The 20,187-nt window shown below is 37.3% G+C and overlaps 1 protein-coding gene across 4 annotated transcripts in view; it reads right to left on the minus strand.

Annotated features, from left to right (window-relative positions):
* The window catches only part of hdac11 (histone deacetylase 11), a 46,155-nt gene that overhangs the window by 14,337 nt on the left and 11,631 nt on the right, over positions 1-20,187 (minus strand). For all 4 annotated transcript variants that reach the window (XM_053484505.1, XM_053484504.1, XM_053484503.1 and 1 more), the window contains 3 exons: positions 15,029-15,071; positions 12,059-12,135; positions 10,962-11,024 (listed from right to left, as the gene is read on the minus strand). In XM_053484505.1, coding sequence (XP_053340480.1) covers positions 10,962-11,024; positions 12,059-12,135; positions 15,029-15,071 — 183 coding nt within the window. The remainder of the gene's footprint in view (positions 1-10,961; positions 11,025-12,058; positions 12,136-15,028; positions 15,072-20,187) is intronic.

Here is a 20,187-nt window from a genome sequence, read left to right on the forward strand (position 1 = left end):
CTTGCTCAAGGGCCCAGCAGTGACAACTTTGTGGTGATGGGGTTTGAACAAAAGATCTCCTGATCTGTTGTCCAATGCCCTAACCATTAAATTACCCCTTACATTACTAATGGGTAGATACATGATAAGTATTTCTGGTCTGATCACAGACATCACTGAAATCATCAATTATTTGTAATTCAACTAATTACACTCAGCTTATGCCTTTAACCATGTCAGTATTGATTTCAAAACAATATGTTTCTCTAAGTTTCAGAAAAAACTGCTGGTTAATTATAAAAACATAAGAAGCACATTAGGGGGAAGTCCCTAGCCCTTTAAAGCTCAATCCATGCAATGAATCAGGAAAACTCTCCTCAGATTCCAACAGCAGGTGGATATATCCACAAAGCTCCTTAAATCACCTGCATCAACAGTGCAGCGAGGTAGTGTTCAAAGAAACTGAAATGAGAAGGCTATCAAAAATGAATCTTTGAACAAGAAAATAAAGGCAGCCTAGTTATGTTCTTCAGCAGAAAATGGAACAGCCGTGTTTTATATGCTGATGACAAGGACGAACACAAAGATCCTATTTTTGCCCATTATTTAAAAATAAGGAATCCATTGGCTGCACAAAACCTTTGAAACAGGGAAATGTTAATTTTTCTGCATACAATTGGCCTAAAGGAAATGACTCTTTAATACGTGTTCTGTCCTGGACAATTAGAGGTGAACCATTATAGACAGAGAACCCAGTGTCCCATTGAGGCAAACACAAGAGATCTGCTATTGCATATAAAACACTGGATCACCTACAGTACAGGCCCTATGGCACTAACACTATTTTTAGTACATGATGAACCTGTCAGATGGACCTGCGGTGAGTTTTATTGTTCTTGGCTATTTTTCAACTCATACCCCCAGGCTAAGCAGCGGCCATCAAAAGAGTCGTGTAATGGCAGTGTGATGACAGAAGCTGCCACAATAACTATAAAATAGTTATGCGATGGGACTGAGAGCATTTTGCGCACCGTAACTCTCTCACAGAATAGTAAATGGCAGAAATAAAATAGGAGGTAGTGGCATTTAGAAGTAACACAGTCATCATTTTACAGAAACCTAGTAACTTTTTTTTGTTATATACAGTTCAAGACTTTGTCAGTTACTCTTAAAGATTGGTACGGGAACTCATAAACACCAGAACACACTGCTGAGTACTATCCTGGTGATGAAAATCCTACCATGCTTGAGGCTAATCATTGTTTTATTGGCTTTTCATGGGTTTCAACATGTGGTCAATGTGCATAATATTTATGGATTACACCATGTAACACTTTAAGCTAGATGCCTTTAATGCAATCCGGATATATTGCATTTTCCAAAGATGACAGTTTCCATAGAAACCCGTGTAACATCAAAGGCTCGGTGATGGGAGATCCACGCTGATTGGGTCATCCTGCCGTAGAGCATCCTAATTGTAAAATGCATAACTATTGCAATTCAAATATATTACAAGCTAATCTTTCTTCCATTGTGTATCTAATTAGCACTTAAGCAAAAATATTTTACCAGCAGAGAGTCTTCCTGAAAAAATAATATATCATCATCGTTTTGAATGTTCAACTCCCATTTTAATGCCTTTCTGTATTCTCTACAGCCCCTAAGCAGAGCTGATACAGTGCTTTCTTGCCCGTTTATGAGCCCACAAGCACAATTGGACTCTTCTTTCCCATGTGGACCTTCATGAATTATTTAGTCTCCGTGTGCATTGATTCACTTCCACCTTGTCTTCATCGATAAGCAAAAGACTATAATTATAATCAAGCTATGATTCAAACTGCTTACGGCATTTCTGTGGACAAAAGCCAAAAACGCAGAGAAAGTGCTCAGCCCATCATCCATGCTAACTCCATTAAGTGACCTGCCTCATTAACAGAGTCATTACAGTAGCGGGGCACGTTTAAAAAGAAACTAAGATTGCAATTGCCTGTTTGGCAATGATTAAGAAAATGATAAAAAATAAATTAAAAAAAACAATCTACTCCATAGTCCATATTCACACAAAACAAGTCATTGCAGCGAATAATTACGCATTAAAACCTATTGAAAAACTTGCGATTTTCACAAATAAAGACTGCATCTGCATCGCAATTTTCCACTCCATTAAATGCATTAGGTATGATTACTGATTGCCGTGCTCTTCAATAAACACGTTTCGTAAACAAACACAGACATTGGTCAAAGAAGTGTAACTACCTCTAACACAGATCAGTTAAATTTTCTAATTTGATTAAAGAGGATGTATTGATAAACAGCTGCTCTGACAGTCGTCCCAGCTCTAGATACAGTAGCTTTACACTATTGCACATTTTCTAACGCATTATTCTTTCTTTTATAACAGCTCTTTGACACAACGATGCAATGGTCGAACTTTTATTGCTAAACACATCAATAACGTACATCAATTTTATGATGCTATCTTTGTGTTTTAACCATTATGGTAGAAGCCTCCAGTTTCAAACTTTTCTGCCAAGTAAAAGTCTTCAGGACAGAGAAGTTTGTTTTTTAATGGTTTTAGTCTTAATATACTCAGCAAAAAAAGAAACGTCCCTTTTTCAGGACTGTGTAATTCAACAATAATGTTGTAAAAATCCAAATAACTTTACAGATCTTCATTGTAAAGGGTTTAAACAATGTTTTCTATGCATGTTTAATTAACCATAATCAATTAATTAACATGCACCTGTGGAATGGTCGTTAAGACCTTAACAGCTTACAGAAAGTAGGCATTTAAGGTCACAGTTCTAAAAACGCAGGACACAAAAGAGACTTGTCTACCAACTGTGAAAAACACCCAAAGAAAGATGCCCAGGGTCCCTGCTCATCTACGTAAACGTGCATTAGGCATGCTGCAGGGAGGCATGAGGACTGCTGATGTGGCTAGGGCAATAAATTGCCATGTCCGCACTGTGAGACGCCTAAGACGGCGCTACAGGGAGACACGAAGGACAGCTGATCATCCTTGCAGTAGAAGACCACGTGTAACAACACCTGCACAGGATCGATACATCCGAATATCACACCTGCGTGACAGGTACAGGATGGCCACAACAACTGCCCGAGTCACACCAGGAACACACAATCCCTCCATCAGTGCTCAGACTGTCCGCAATAGGCAGTCCATGAGGAGGAGATGCACTGCAGTACTTCAAGCAGCTGGTGGCCACACCAGATACTGACTGGTACTTTTGATTTTGTGCCTCCCTTCATTCAGGGACACATTGTGAAACATTTTTAGTTTATGCCTTATGGTGTTCACTCTTAGTCTTCATACAAATATTTACACATTAAGTTTACTGAAAGTAAAAACAGTTGAAAGTCAGAGGATGTTTCTTTTTTTGCTGAGTATATATCCAAGAAAAAAAAAGAAAGGTTGATGATCGAGTGAGCAAGGAAAAAGTGTTGAGTTTTCATGCACACAAAACCTGTTTAGTTACAAAATTTTTTGGTAGATCATCAGCTTCCTCCTCTAGCAGTTTTACTTCAGTATATGGCGACAGCTCTCGATCATGCACCATTTAAAAAACAGCTTTCCACACAGCACGTGCATCTCATGTCTCTTGCACACAAATCACAAAGGCACATTTAAAGTTTTGCTATCGCTCATTCTTTCCTGTCATTTATTGTTGCCAGAGTGTAAACTTCCTTTTCTTGGCTGAGAATTTCTCCTAAAACCCTTTGAACACATTTAAACCAGTCAACACACCTGTGTAGCTCAGAATATCAGTATCTTCCCTTCACTGATCACACTTTACTGAAAATTTGTAAGGTTAAAATTAGGCTTCTAAAATTAGGTTATATAGTGGTTTTCGAATTAAAGGGGAGAGGTAGGGAAGAGTGGCAAGAAGAAAGCCATTGTTGAAAGAAAGATACAGTAAGAAGTCCCGTTTCAAGTTACAGATGGCTTGTTCTTATGGCTTTCTTTCGACTTTTCTCCTTCCTCTTCCATGAGGCTAGATTCGTGGAATGCACGACCAATAGTTGTCCTGTGGACAAATTCTTCCACCTGAGCTGTGGATCTCTCTAGCTTCTCCAGAGCTATCATGGGCTTCTTGGCTGCTCCCTGACACAATGGCATTCTGGTGGTTGAACAGCTCGAACCTTTAACCCTCAACCCAGAGCCTCAATGCCCTAAAACCCCACTTCCCCCAAATACAGTATGTGCCTTAGGTTTTAATTCTCAATTGATTAATACATCATTTTTTTTTTTAAAGTACCGTAACTCAATCTTCATAAAGACATGATGTTTTTGTAATATATAGTTTGTTAGCAGCACATAATTAAACATTAAACAAAAGCAGGCAACTTGAATTTAACCAAAAAAATTTAGCCAGGAAATGCCACCTTGAGAGAGACAGAGAGAGAGAATGTGTGTAGGTGTTTGACTACACGATGTCGGTGCAGATACAATGATCTTAGTAGTATTATAATGTATTAGCTTATAAAGCAGTGGGCAAAGTCTCCTCTGATTTGAAATAAAAATGTATTTCCTTTTGTAAAGGAGGAAATGAGGTTAAACGTTTATTATTCAATAGTTAATTTCAGCCAAGTTATTTGATTTAATAAAAGGCATTGCATGAGTGCTGATATAGAGTATAACAGCACTGGGACGTTTAACTATACTGTATGCATCACTTTGCTTCATAGGTGTTCTCATAATTGTTTATGTCCTGAACTTGGTGTGGGGGACAATCCTATACTTTATATAAGTAAACAATAGTTTTAAACTATTACACACCTACTAAGTAGTATAATTTTATAATAAATTTCCCTATATATCAAAAAGATGCACTTAAGCATAAGTGAAGAAGCATTCAGTAACTGACTGTTGAACACTAGAAAGGCAGCTTTGGTTCTTCTAAATCCATTTTAATTGGCCACATACTTTCATGGTCAATGGTTATTTTAATACAGTAAATGTTTATGTTAATCCACATTAAGGGCATAACATTTTAGTCTAGAACCATGTTTTTATATTTCTAGGGGTGCAAGGCGACAGTGCTAACCACTACACCACCATGCCGTCTGGGATCACAATTACGTGCAACTAATTAGTTTAAACTAAACATTTTTTTTTCCTGCAAAGCTCATTAGAGTCACAGCGTTCTGATGTGTGCCTCTCCATTGGAGTGATAAAACAACAACAAAAAAAATTTAAGACAGGGAAGTGAATGCATACATCTAGCACTAGCTAATGAGATGATAACTGACAAGAAAAATGTAGAATATACATCAGACAGTCAGTGAGCTAGACGATGACACTTTTGCGAGATTAGTAATTAGTAAAAGCATGTCAAACATAATCAACTGCCAGTCCCTAATAGTAAACAAGCAAACAACATTTGTTTAAAACGTTAAGTATAATATGACTAATTAGTAAAATATTTTATCGGTGGTGGTGTCATGGTGGCCTTTTTCATTGATTGATGGGGTGGAGAGACACAAATCAAAAATTGTTTTCCGTCACACTAAACTTTGCAGGACGGAGAAGTTTACTTAATGAATGAATGTTTACAGCTGTTATAAAGTACAGTAAGTGATGACAGAAGCATGTTTTGCAGATGTTCCACAGCATTATATATTTAACTAGACACAGTTTAAAAGCATAAAGTGTCAATCAATAACAAAAAAGAAAAAAAAATTGCCAATTATTAAAGATGGTCAGGGGGAGCTCAGAAGGTCCCAGGTTCAAACCCTACTACTACTGATTTGCCACTGTTGGGCACTTGAGCAAGGCCCGTAATCTTCAACTGCTCAGATGTACAATGAAGTAAAAATCAATCGAAGGGAAAGGCTGCATGGGTTTTTTTACCATAAGAAGACACTTCATCATGTTTCATTTACTTTGTGAAACATTTAATAATCAATAGTAAATACTTAATAGTACAATTGTAATATTGTACAATTCTCCTAGAAGATTTAATTGACCCTTTTACTTGTGCCAAAACAACCTCTGACTATCAGACAACAGGAAAAAACAAACCACCAAACAAAAAAAAACAGAGGAGACATCTGGAATCAGCAGATTTATTTGCTGACAGATGTCTTTCTTCTCTACAGTTTGCCTGACTCGCCCAATCAGTCATCAGATGTTTTGAAGAACGCAATCAAGATGATCAATGACAATTTTCCCTTTGGCGGGTGCTGCTACTGTACAGTACATGTTGGCTGACTAACATACAGTACAGTAGGTTAACGGACATTTGTCTACCTCTTGTCTTTATCCGCCCTGAAGTTCAATTCCACAAATCAGTATTTTTTCCTAGGGACATGTTTTTTCTTTCTTTTTAAATAACAAGCCATTGTGACCTAATTCATATGCATTACTTATAAATCATGAGAAAAGCTTTTATTATTTACCTATGGTTATGACCCATTGTTTGGTAACCATTAATAAAGTATTGACCGTCAGCAAATGAGGAAAAAAGCTGCCCAAGGCCATGCAACACAAGTAATGTGCAGTATTATTTGATTAATTAATCTTTTATACCACTTTTTCTGTGTACAAAGTCACGGGGGCCTGGGATCTTAGGGCACAAGGTGGGGTACACCCTGGAAAAGGTGCCAATCCATCACAGAGCACACACACACTTAGATACTATGGGCAATGGCAATTAACCTAATTTGTAGGTCAACTTTGGAAGGAAACTAGAGACATGCAAACACCAGGCACACAGACCTGAGAATCGAACCCTCGACCCTGGAGGTGCACGGCGACCGTGCTAATCACTATACCACTGTGCTTTATCCATTTATGAATAGACACATGGCTGGTTCCATGTGCTCTCAAATTTTTAAAATCACCTTGCGATTTTTGTTTAAGCTCACTAATTAAGTTTTCATAACAACTGCACATGTCTGGTCTGGCAAGAACTAACTCAAAATCGTTGCTTCGTTCTTCTGCTTGCTCTTTTTGTTTGGTCAGCATCTTGCAACACTGCGTCATCGTCAAACTGATGTTGGAAAAATTGAAGATTTAATTGGCATAGCATGCATTCCCCACAGAAGAATCGAGAATGAAAGTTAAAGTTAAGGTTGATCCTCTAAATTTTATGGTCTTTAAAACATAGAGGATCAACCATCATTTGTTAACACTCAAATCTCAAGCTTGACCATTGATCGTTAAAACCTCTATCAAGAATCTTAAACTTTTTTAGGCAGAATGACTTAGTGCTTTTTTGCAAAAAAAAAAAAAAAAAAGTTTTTTTTTTTTTTTCTCCATTGTCAGCAGAAACAGGTACTGACAAACATCTGGCAAGGATCGTCATTCTCTGCTATTTTCAGTTGCAAGTGAAAGAGAGCCTCTATCTGGTGAAAAAGTCAGACTGCAAGGCACAGGATGCATTTAGAAAGTTCCTAATGTCTCTCCTTTTGTCCTGTCTTCCTTAGAGTACTCACCCATACTCCTCTATCTACTCACCTTCACTTGTCCTGGGCTTCTGGGCTGAAAGCCAACGACCTAGAAATCCTCAGTTGTCACATTTGAGTCTCGTAAGGTCTTAATCATTCTTACAGTATGTAGCTCCAGGTGACTTGTGACACACCAGTCTTTAAATGAACAGCAGAACCAATGGCTGCTTGTGAAGGATTATTCCCAATGTGCCAAAGAAATGTGTCCAACAACTGGGACATTAACAGAGAACAAATAGCTGATTATTTATTTATTTATAGGTAATGAAGGTGTGAAGGCTGTGTGTGATTCAGCATATTACACCTACACACTTTATATACATAGACACACATGATGAAGTACCTCCCAACTGAATTGTATACATTTCTCTGTAAATTGGCAGACTGAATGTGACTTCCAAACTCCATCATGAGTTGTGTCATTAATAAAGATTATCGAGTAGGTTTCAGAATCAGCCATGTAAGCTCAAGCCATGAAACTACCTCCACTGTACTTGCCCCTGAGTAAGTATGCGTTGGATCATAAGCAGACCTTTTTTTTTCTCCACACTTCAGCAAAGTTTAATCGTGGTTATAGAACTTTTGTGGCCCGTCTTTGTATTCCTTCGCAAATTCCAGTCAGACTCTTTGATTCTCAGTGCTGACGATCGGTTTGCATTTTGTGGTATGGCTTCTAGAATTCTGCTCTCAAAGTCTACTTCTGTTATAATCTGCGATTGTCTTCCTTAGGCAACCTGTTTGATGTCTGTTTGAGAACACATCAATAGGTTCTTTCTTTTCAGAATTTTTGAAAAGGCAGAACGTGCTGTATTTACAACTGGGTACCAAACTTTAATACTTTTATGGCACTGACTGTCCGTATTGCTTCGATACCAGCATCATCATTTGATGCTAAATTTCCCAACCCTAAAGAGTATGTCTTATCAGCATCAGTGAGTCAAAAGGTAATGCAACAGGTTGATTACAGCACTCATATCTGGGTTTTACGAGCTTTGTTGTATTTTGAGTGGCTTGACTACAGGGTGCATTACATAGTCGGAGTAAAAATGTATTCAAGTTTATGAGCGTGTGATGCTTATATACTGTATACAAAAGGGATATCGCTGTGCGGACCTACAACACAAAATGAATGAAATATCTAAATGTGTCTGGAAAACATTTAAATGCAAAAATTTGCTATGTGTTCGACTGCAAGAGCATTATCAACATAATGAGGATGGGTTCCCTGTTGAGGCTCCTCTCAAGATTTCTTTCTAATGTCATCTCAGGGAGTTTTTCCTTCCCATCGGCTTGTTCATCAGGGACAATCTGATCATTTTGATCCATACACATTTCAAAAATGTTCTTTTAATTCTGTAAAGCCGCTTTGCAACAACAGCCATTGGTAAAAGTGCTATACAAATAAAATCTAATTTAATTGAAAGTTCCTAACATTACAAAAATTCCTTCAAAATATCCACTACCGGATCTCTCCTAATCTCACTGTATCTTACTTACTATAGGACGCTGCTGTGACAGGGATTATACTGTAGCAAGTAATGCTTAACCTGCTTAGTAGGATGAGGATTTTTATTTAATAATACAAAGACAGTGTTGTGCATGAACATGCTAAAACAGCCCCTTTCATTGCACATGCTTATTTTTCGGGAACTAAACCGATTAGTTTAAAAAAAGAGGAAAGTGAGTGTCATTAACATCCAGAGTGTGAAATCAGGTGCTAAAGTTTTCGTCCATTCCATTGATATTATTGAACAGAATATAGAAGTACCCTCTCTCTTTCTAGCATTTTAGTCAAACAAGTCAGAAAAGAAGCAAATCCTCTGATAATGTGTGCACACAGTGCACTGCTCAGGGTACCTTGTTAAAAAATAAAAAAAGAGAAAAAAAATGAAGAAATGAAGGTGAAGTAATTCATTTTGGGACTGTAAACTTAGTTTAGAAGTAAAAATTGTAAACTATGAATTTCAATTTGTTCACTTTAATGTGTGAACTTTGAGCTAGCTCATTAGAAGTGTAAACTTGCACTACAGTACAATGTTAAGACAACTTCAAGTTTTGGTCGATGGGTTTCTTTTTTTAGCGTGAAACTGATTTGAGTGGAAAGTGGCCAAGTTGCTGAAACATAAAACAAGAATTGAAAGAGAAATAGTTAAACCAACCAATTTTTTTTTTTAGCCTTCATCATAAAATCTTTATTATGTTATGAAACAACTTTAAGCATGTAAATCTGCCAAGAAGAAAATGTACCATTATTTTATTAGTTCTTGGGCCTTATAAATTGGTACTGAAAAACAAGTATTACTAAGGAACCGGTATTGAAGTCCAAGTATGGTTACCGAATTTTACTGATACCCAGACATAGATGTATTACAAGCAAAACGTGCTTCTTATGCATTTTACTCAGGATGTGCAACATTGTGCAATCATGTTACTGTATGTTTTTATTTTTCCTAAAACATTTCTATTTGCATTCCACTATGTTGTATTTCGCAGACAGCATGCAAAATCCATGCACACAGGACACGAGGTGGGAATCAAACCCAGACTCAAAGGATCGAAGTGCTAACCACTACGCCTCCGTGATGCCCAACATATATTATATAATATGATTAATCTTTGTTTTATTTCTGACCTTACAAAAAGCTTAAATTTTTAATTGTGTGTTTTTTAAGGAGACTGGCTCATACAAAACCTTAGTGGAAAAAAAAAAATATGAAGGCTTTCTCTTCACCAGTGGTGAGATACACATCAACAGTGATGGAGATAACATTAATGACATCTTCGTTTCTATCAAAAAGTACATAGACTTAAGTTTGAGACCAGCTTTGACAAATTCTAGCGCAGAGCAAGAATTTTTGTAGAAATATAAAATTTTAAGTAAAATTTGCCATGAAAAATGAAGACACATTTGAAGAGGCTTGCAAGCTGTGTCAGAACATACCCTGCAAAATGGTATATGAGGTTCCCAAATTTGCTGTATTGACATATGATGGTGAACTCCCCATTGAAACGGGAAGTGCTCACAGTTGCACTCCCTAATATGGTAACTTCCATAGTAACTCTGAAACTGAACCTAACTGTGGATCCCATTGTCATAGAGACATAGGGGTGGGCTCATTTTACTCAGGCAACCAATCAGTCTCTCAGAATAAATAACATGCCCTAGCAACCACTTTAGAGCACCTTAGCAACTGATCCCGTAGACTGTCATTATGAAAGGCCCAGAGGCAAGCACCACTCACATTTTCTTTAGAAAATGTACCCGTCTAGTTATTATTATTATCCCACAATAAACGCTTGACTAAAATTTCTGCATGGCATGCAATAAACCATTTCAAATAAGTTATAAAAAAAAAAATCTATGTGTTTTATGCTAAGACCTGGTGCAGATGTAATGTAGGAAGCAACGATTAGAAAGTGCAATGCAATTGATTGCAGTGCTAAACAGGAGGTATTGTCTTGTCTTTACTGTCAATTTCTGTGCGGCATCTCAGAAAATTACTGTTGCTCACCTGATGAGCATCCAGATCGATGATGGTGGCCCTAGAGACCCCCTCCACTCGGTCGAACAGAAACTGGTGAAAGAAAACACATAATGGTCCAGATTTTACAGGTTACCAAAAAAAGGACAAGGAGATTGTGTGTACAGGGTTACGGATTGTGGGTAACGGCTGTGGGTTACTGGGTTACTGATCGGAAGATCGGGGGTTCAAGCCCCAGCAGCGCCAAGTTGCCAGTGTTGAGCCCTTGAGCAAGGCCCTTAACCCTATCTGCTCCAGGGACGCTGTATCCTGGTTGACCCTGCGCTCTGACCCCAGCTTCCTAACTGGGATATGCGAAAAATAAATCATTTTACTGTGCTGTAAGGTACACGTGACAAATAGTCAAATTATTTGTAATTTTTTTTTTTACATGCCAATAATTACAGTTTATGTGGCAGAGGAGAAAGAGAGGGAGGACCAATATGTGAATTATATATTTAATAAAACAGTTGTTTAATTTGCCCCTTATTTAATGGTGGGTAAACCAGATGTTTTTTTGTTTTTTTTTAATTGTATAAATAACATTTTATGTTATTGGGGTTTAATTCATTGTTAAATTGTAAGAAATTTAAATGTTTACAAAATGATTGCTCTTAAATAAAAATGGTCCATAAGATTTTTCTTTTTTAAATCTATGGGGACAATTTGTGCCTCTGTGTTTATACAAAAAGTATATATAATAAATTTTTATTCGAGAAAGCTCTGTATGCACTGTAGACTAAGCTGGTGGGGCGATTAACGTCAACGTTCAACGTTAGTGAAGATTATGTACACCCAGAAATACAAATTAAAATTATACAGACAATATTAGTTTATTTTGCTAATAAAGAAAATACAGATATTACATACTATAAAATACTGTAAATTAAGAAATATTACACATAGTCCCTAAAAAGTAAAAAAAAAAAACAAAGGTTAAATAAGGGAAAAGATGAGGGTTAAATGGTCCAAAACTAAACATTATTTAAATCTAATGCTACTTTTACCATCTATTATTATAAAAGAAAGATCACCTGTATCAAAATAAATCACAACTGAAAGATAATTTCCTAATTATTGTATTGTACCTTAATAGCAAGTGTGATGTCGGCGTATGCACAGAAACCCCCTCCTTTGTCGCTGGAACAGTGGTGGAAGCCTCCTCCTGAGACAGAAAGACAGAAAGGCAGATTGAATGCTATCAGGCATGCACAGCGCCCCAGGAGATGCCATTAAAAAAAAAAAAAAAGTCCCACAGAGAGGATAGCATGGCTGGGGAGCTATAAGAAATAAGAATCTTGTTTTCCAAAAAAAGAAAAAAACTCTTTACACCTGGGTAATGCATGTTCAATGGCTTTTTGCATATTTATCTGGAGACAGAGCCTTGGGAAGCTGTAATTCAGAATCTTTTTGAGATAAAAAAAAAACCACAAAAAACCCCACATCCAATTTAGTTTCATGGGTGGGAATAGAAGAAAGCTGTTTGTAACCCAGGGTCCAATGTCAGCTAGATGTTTGCAAAGGTTGACCGCCTATTCTCGACCCGTTAAAATGTTTAAAATATACTGCTTCAATACCAACAAGACACATTCAAGTCTAGTGGCTTTTTATTGTCTATTCAACCATATACATCTGGTACTGTTACAGTGAAGCAAAACAACATTCCCCAGGGCAAGAGTGCTACTGTACATAAAACAACACAGAACTACTGTACTTGAGACTACACATAGCATGAAATGGGATGACAACATAGGGATATATAAAGTGCAAACAGCATGAAACAGTCCAACTACCAAAAGAGGACACTGCGATACACGGATCTATTGTGAACAAATTGCAAAAAAAAGATATTACAATATAATAACCACAGTAATATAGTTAATACACTACAGTATGTAGATTACAGCAGTGGACAGAGTATACAGCCCTGGAGGGCACCAGTGCTTAGTGGGGTGATGCTGGAAATGCTGCTCCCAGTCTGGAATGTGTGGGGTCTTCCAGTCAGGAAGTCTGTGATACAGGACCAACAAACTTAGCTTTCCGGGTGCTAGGGAATGATTGCATTGAATTCTAAGGTAAAATCTATGAACAGCCAGGTCATGTCAAATGCATAAACTTTGTCAAGATACAGTAGGTAAGTGCTAGATGGATGGAAGTTGTGATGATATTATCCATTTAGCGGTTAGGATGATATCTTTAGGTTACTGATGTGTTGGAAGTAATCCACTATCCAAATTATTTCAGGAATACCACAGCTGCAGGAACACTGTATTTACCCAGATGGCAGCAAAAGTGAATAAATAATGGATGGCAAATTGTTTAGAGCTTAAATTCCCTTGACCTGCCAAAATAGCTTCAAGATGTAAACATATGGACTTTACAAGATCGGATGATGTGCTGTGGTATCTAACACCAAAATATTGGTAGCATATCCACTAAGGCTGTTTACAAATGAGGTACGATTGCCTTGTACCGTGCCCGAGCTTCAACGAGTCAGTTTAAACATAGCAATGTTCTGAAAAATGAAAAATCTGTTTCCTTACTGGTGTCTATACACTGCAATACAATGAGGTGTACAGCAGTGGTGCACTTAGCTTGCAATCCATGAATAAACATGCAGAAGAAGAGTACAACAGAGTTGACATTTGCATTTCACTATTATTGATTTTTGGGAATTGGAATGACCCTCTTACCGGCCTTTCTACTCTATCAACTATGGCTGTGCAGTTCAGAAGATGAGACTGGCGCATGCTGCATGTGTATGCAGATTAATGGCAAGACAGAAGACACTAATGATGTGGCATTCTAAATAGCAGTTTACTTTTGTGTTTCGGTATAGTAACTTTTATAATTGATGCAAACCATGCAGAATAAATGGTTGCCTGTGCCTGGTACACTGATTGGCGCCTAGGTACGGTAGGATCACACTACTTAAACAAACTGATGTAACTGTGAAGTCAAGTATATACTCAAGTATATCCCTTGGGTGAAAGCAGTTCTAGTCCTATAAGCAAAAAAGTTAAGGCTTACATGGATCGCACTTGTTTGACAGATTCTTGATCGGAGTAAGATCTATGGAATTTGAAGGCCAATTCAACTCAAAGTCAGTTCCTCAAACCACTCCTGAGTAACTTTTGCAGGGTACCGGGGCGTCTTTCAAAGGCAGGAAGACGTGGGCTGCAACAACGTTTAGGTAGATGGAAAACCTTGAAAGCTCACTGTTCACTTGCTAGTTCACCTGTCAGTGGTTTTAAAATTATGGATCATATGTATGTTATGTTTATACAAAATACATATCAAATATACATATTTTAAACATACTCTTAATCATATGAATAGTATTCTTTTTGCCTATCTATTGCCTGTCTTTCCATGCACAGAAGGAAAACATCTGGGATAACACAGCTCTCTTTTCACTTTTGGGATTTACAGTAATACACTCATGGTGATTCACTGAGTAAGAACAAAAAAACAGAATAAAAGATTGTTCATTTTATTTTGTAGCAGACAATGTTTTCCTGACTAGTCTTACAACTTATTATAAAGCTTACCAAACAAAAAAGAAGCATCACCACTGCAGCATTGTCAAGTGCATATTAATAAACTTCCATAACGAATGAAATCCTCAGTTTTTAAAAGGTCGAAACGAAGTGGTTGCTTCAGCTACTTGTCCTTCAACCCAAACATGGATTCTGCTTGCCCCGGGCACCTGAACTTCTAATTTGTACAATCTTGTATTACTGCTGAGATCAAGGTCTAATGTTTCTGTACAGTACAGTATATGATTTATAAAGCATTAGAATATAGGAAGAACTACAGCTTAGAAAAACATAAAAAATCTTGATCGGTATATTTATATGACAGTACTGCTTTTAGTGAATAATCTTTCTTCTTCTTCTATTTTTTTATAACAACCCAAGGTAATTATGCACAATATAAATCATACAAGCTGACTAACATTACCATTTAACATTGCCTAAAATACCTGGAAACAAAAGAACATTGTAGAGTTAACAAAATGAAAGACTATAAAAAAATAATAAAAAAAAAACACTCACCCACGTTAATTGCCCAGCCTCTGTCCATGGCAAGCTTTCCAGCCTACAAAACAAAAGTAGTCTGTTAAAAACAACAATAACAACAACAACAGTTAAAGAATTTAGCTACTGGGGAGGGGCCATACAAATATAGGTTTTTTAGAAGAGGTTTTTGAGTGTCTGAAGCACTATGAAAAGTTTAATGTTTCTATGATTACATTAGGCATGATGATGCAATTTGAATGCAAGCTCTGAAAAATGCCACTATTAAATATAATGTATAGTCGCATTCACAAAAGTAATAACTCTATTGTATAAACCCACCAAAGCATTGACATCTAGTTTGATATATATCATATGTGTATTAAGTACCCTGAATATTGCTACCTTTAAAACAACAATGGTAGGTGAACTGTGTGTTTAAGTACTTTTGCTAGCCGTGCACATTTACATCACTCGCCAAATGCAACAATCTGCTTGGAGGAAAAGGAGCTCCAGGATTTGACTGCCTTCCCAATTTGCTGCCCTTAAGTGCTCATTTCTATTTTATGTAATTCCCATATGGTATGTTGCTAACTAATTGTTTCGAAAATCTCCTGGTGGTAGGTGGCACACATCACATATCTCAAAATATCACACCTCCTCCTTAGGAGATGCTGGCTCTCCCTTACATACAGATCTCCTTTCATGACTGCTGCTGGCTTAAAAGTACAACGATGACCCCATTCTTTCCTGCGCAACAGAACAGGTTGTGTGAAAAGCTTTTGACTGAGTTACACAATGGCATGCATCAACACAATGAACAAAATCATGGAGATGCAGTTAGATCTTCAGTTAATGCTTACAGTACATCGAATCCCAGAATAGGGTTAAAATGTGATCTCTGTGACTTTGCTCATTGTATGCTTGCTCATTCCAGATTAACTGTTGCTGCTGTTTCACATTGCTAATCTCCTAGGTCTTTTACAAGCAACAATCTCTAAAGCTTTTACACAGAATGGTGCATAAAACAGAAAAATAAAAGGGAGAAGCAGTTCTTTTGATAAGAAAAGCCTAAGGAGACTGACCATGAAGGCTACAATGATCCAAGATATCACTCTTTACAGGTGGGTTGGGCAGTCAGACTAAAAGTGAAATCTGAGACTACAGTCAGGACAGGTTCATAGAAAATACACAGTTACATCAATTGAAAAATTGGAAGATGTCAGTCAATGTATTTCAAAATAGAAAACAAACAAGGATAGAAACTAAAGGATGTATGCGGCTCTTAAAGGCTCTTATAAAAACAAAAGTTTGTCATACAGGTTATTAGACAATATACGGTAAGGTTTCAAAAAAATTATATCATGATATTTTATTACTAATAAAATTGTACATATTTTAACACTTAATTAACCAATTACATTGTCAAGTGAAGAGTAACGGGACAAAAATATGAATAAACTCTATAAGACGCCAGCAGAATTATTACCAGGCTCTACAGAGTATTGCATCATTCTACTGAGTAAAAATAGCACATTATAATGAATATGCAATCTGGATGGTTTCTACTTGAATGTTCGAAATACTATATATACACACACATACATTTACATATATGATAAAAAATCCATTAAACCACCAATAGCTTTGATTACACTGTTTTAATAACTTTAATCAATGTCACACCATTTATTACCATCAACATTTGCATTCATTTTTGCCTAGAGCTCTTGTATGGATGATGAGAGCCAAATCCCAAAGACCTTCCGCAAAGATTGAGTTCAGGACTTAATTTGTGTGTGAAAATGATTCCTCATGCTCTCTTTCACGATTTGAGCTTTGTCATTTTGGAATATAGACATTAGGGGGGAAAAGATCATATGCATGGATAGCCTGGTCGTTCAGTACATTAAGGTCGTCGTCTGCCTTAATTTTATTGCCACATACTGTAACGTTGTGGGGTCTAGACCTGACCAACTGAAGCAACCCCAGATCATAAGACTACATCCAGAGGTTTGTACAGTGGCCACTATACACAACAGGTGCATCACTTCGTGTGCTAATCTTCTTACCCTGACGCAACCATCACTCTGAAATAGGATAATTCTGGACCTACCGGTCTGGACGGTACTCACTTAATAGAGTTTAGGGTTTAGTTTGAGTTAAAAGAATTGTTGCCAGCTGGAATATATCCATCACAGCAGTAATTATCCAGTCAAATAATCTTACATATTTGCTTTTTTCTTTTCTGAACGATTACATCAAATCCTATTTCGTCGTACTGTTTTTAAAAAAAATTAATCACCTTTAATCTGTTATCGTCGAGCCATAAATGTCAGCAAGTTGCAGTTTGACTCTCCAGGAAGTATCTTTTAGACCAGAAAACACCATAACCACCAAAAAACAAATAACACATAAAAAACTCATTTGCACACTGTTTTCTCCATTACACTGCACATAATATTGTTGAGTGATGATCTGCAATTTCAGTAATCTCTGCAAATATGGGTTTCGTTAAAGAAGAGCAGCATTCAAGAGAGCACATTCATAGCTATATTTGCATACAATATTTTTTTGACACTTCTTTTATAGTGCAAAGTCATATAATGTAAAGGATATCACTATAACATGCCCATCTGTTGGAAATAACTTTTATAGAAGTATGTAGATAATGTTTATAAACTTTACAACAGCATATAAACAAATCGGAAAACGATCTACAGGTACATTAACAGATTCAAAAGATCAAAGGGACAAGGCTCAGCTCTGCCAAGCAGAGATCGATGGGTAGGCAAGACCCTTAACCCTTTTTTTTCCACAATTACTTATATGCAAAGAAAATATTTTCAGTATACTGTACTGTATATATGGCAACGTTTTTTTTTTTATACACAGCTCTCTAATGTTGTTAGACATATTACCAGAAATGTAGCAATCATTACATTTTTTTATTTATTTAAGGGCATCCGGCATAAATAATAAAAAAAAAAATTTAAATCTCACGGCTGGTCGACTGCTCCGCTGTGGCGACCTCTTGACGTAAGCAGCCGAAAGAAAGTTTTTCTTCAGTGCACATGTTTATGAAAAAGTGGAGTTGGAAGTCCAGAGCCAAAAACTGATAAGTCCTCAGTGCTCCTACTCAACTACTCATGCATCAATATCTCATGCATTACTGCCCGTCTCCTGTGAAGAAGCCACAGCAGGGAACCGCACTCCAATAATTTATACAGTTACACCGAGAAAACACACTACAGTTATATTAAGAAAATCACACACACATACCTACTCACATACACACAGCCTTACTTTGATAGCGGACTCCCACAAGTCCACAGACAAGGCTTTGCATGATGACAAAGTTATCGAGGAGGGGTTGTCTCCAGGGGGCAGATCCTTCCCTTGCTTTCTGCACCATCACTCTATATAACAAGTCATCTCTCTCTCCCTCTTTCTCAATTCTTCACCCTTTATTTCTCTCTCGCCATGCCTCTCCACCCATAGTTCCTCTCTCTTTCTTTGGTTTCACACACCCTCCGTCTTTTTGATACAGGACCCACCTGTTTTTTAAATTGCACACAGTTTTTTAAATTCCAATCATCCCTCTCCAATTCTGCAATACAGCCCGCATATATTGGCCTATGTATTACATTTTTGGAAAGCTATTAAGTTTGCTGCTCCAAATGTCAAGCAGAATCATTTTGAGGAAATCATCAATCACGACACTTCTCGTACCTCTCCACAACCCTCATTCACACACATTAAGCCGAGAGGAAGCGTCACACATGGCTGACAGCAGCAAACGGTTACAGAAGCTACGGACTACACTGCCTGTGTCAGCATAAGTAAAAAAAAAATAATAATAAATAAATCCACATGTCTGTTTTTTTTTTTTTTATCTGTTAGGTGGATCGAAGCAGTTTGCCTCTTTTCAGCACCCTTAAAGCAAGACTAAGAGCTGCGTATGATCGCTTGACATGGTTATGTCTCTTGTTTATTTTTGCCTCTAGATCGGTATAAACTCAGACCATGTCATATCGACCCCAGCCTTAATGGAGTAAAATAGAAAAATGCTGGAATGCTGGACTGTAAGCACAGCAAGGAAAGAACTACAGCTGAAACATACTGGATATTGTACACAAACAAATCACACACAAGCAGATAAAGAGAGGAAAACTTCCTCCATAATGGCGCAGAGAAATTAAGTAAGAAGTTTGAAGAAAAGGTTAAAAGCCTCTCTCTGTCCCTGCGGTCCTGCAAACCAACTGCAAACAACATTCACACACAAACCCTTCCTCCCAACCAGAGCACATGCTGCTCTACAACCAGACGAGCCCGGTGGTCAATTAGCAGCGCATGGATGCTAGTGAGAAGGGCTTGACAGGTGGCGTAATTACACTCTCCATTTGAAGGACAGAAAGAGTGATGTGAAGAAAACTTATCACAAGCTCCAACCATTATGGATGAGTCCATCAAGGCGCAGGTGCCCCACCATCACCATCTGGCACAACTATAGAGAAAATGCAGATACTTTGCAGAAATCCCTCTCACTCACTAGTTATTATTTATACCCCAGTGCAATTGAAATCTTTGTTGTGATTGGTCCTATATAAATAGCACAGAGCTGAGAGTAATGCCAGCAGACACGTTTAAAAATATTTAACAAAAACATCTGCTGGCATTACTCTCGGCTCTGTGCTATTATTATAGGACAGCTTCTGACCCGAAATAGCACAGAGCCGAGAGTGATGCCAGCAGACATTTATGTTTAAAATATATTTAACAAACATTTCTGAGGTTAGCCGAGATTAACTGATACTAATATATTTTATTTTGCTTGAATGAAGTGAAAATATTCTCCTATTAACATGAAAGAACCTGAGAGACCTGCATGAGCATCTCTGTGTGGAACCAGGGCAAGTGGGAGTAGATTCCAGGACTTAATATTAATTGAATAAATATTGGTGAGTTCAAAACATATGCTCTTCTTAAGTCCCAGTTGGACATGAACGCCCCTTGTAATACAGTATAGAAATGATATCATGGCACAAGAACAAGCAACTCACTTTTTTCAGTCTTGCCAATTTCAAACTCCTACCCAGATCTTTTGTATTACATGACAGCGACCCCAACTGGGAAGAGTAAAGCCTAGCTAATTTAAGACATTTAAAGCCAGAAAACCATATTTTTTAAAACTGCTA

Source organism: Clarias gariepinus, chromosome 23 (assembly GCF_024256425.1).
Source record: "Clarias gariepinus isolate MV-2021 ecotype Netherlands chromosome 23, CGAR_prim_01v2, whole genome shotgun sequence".
NCBI classification, from domain to species: Eukaryota; Metazoa; Chordata; class Actinopteri; order Siluriformes; family Clariidae; genus Clarias; species Clarias gariepinus.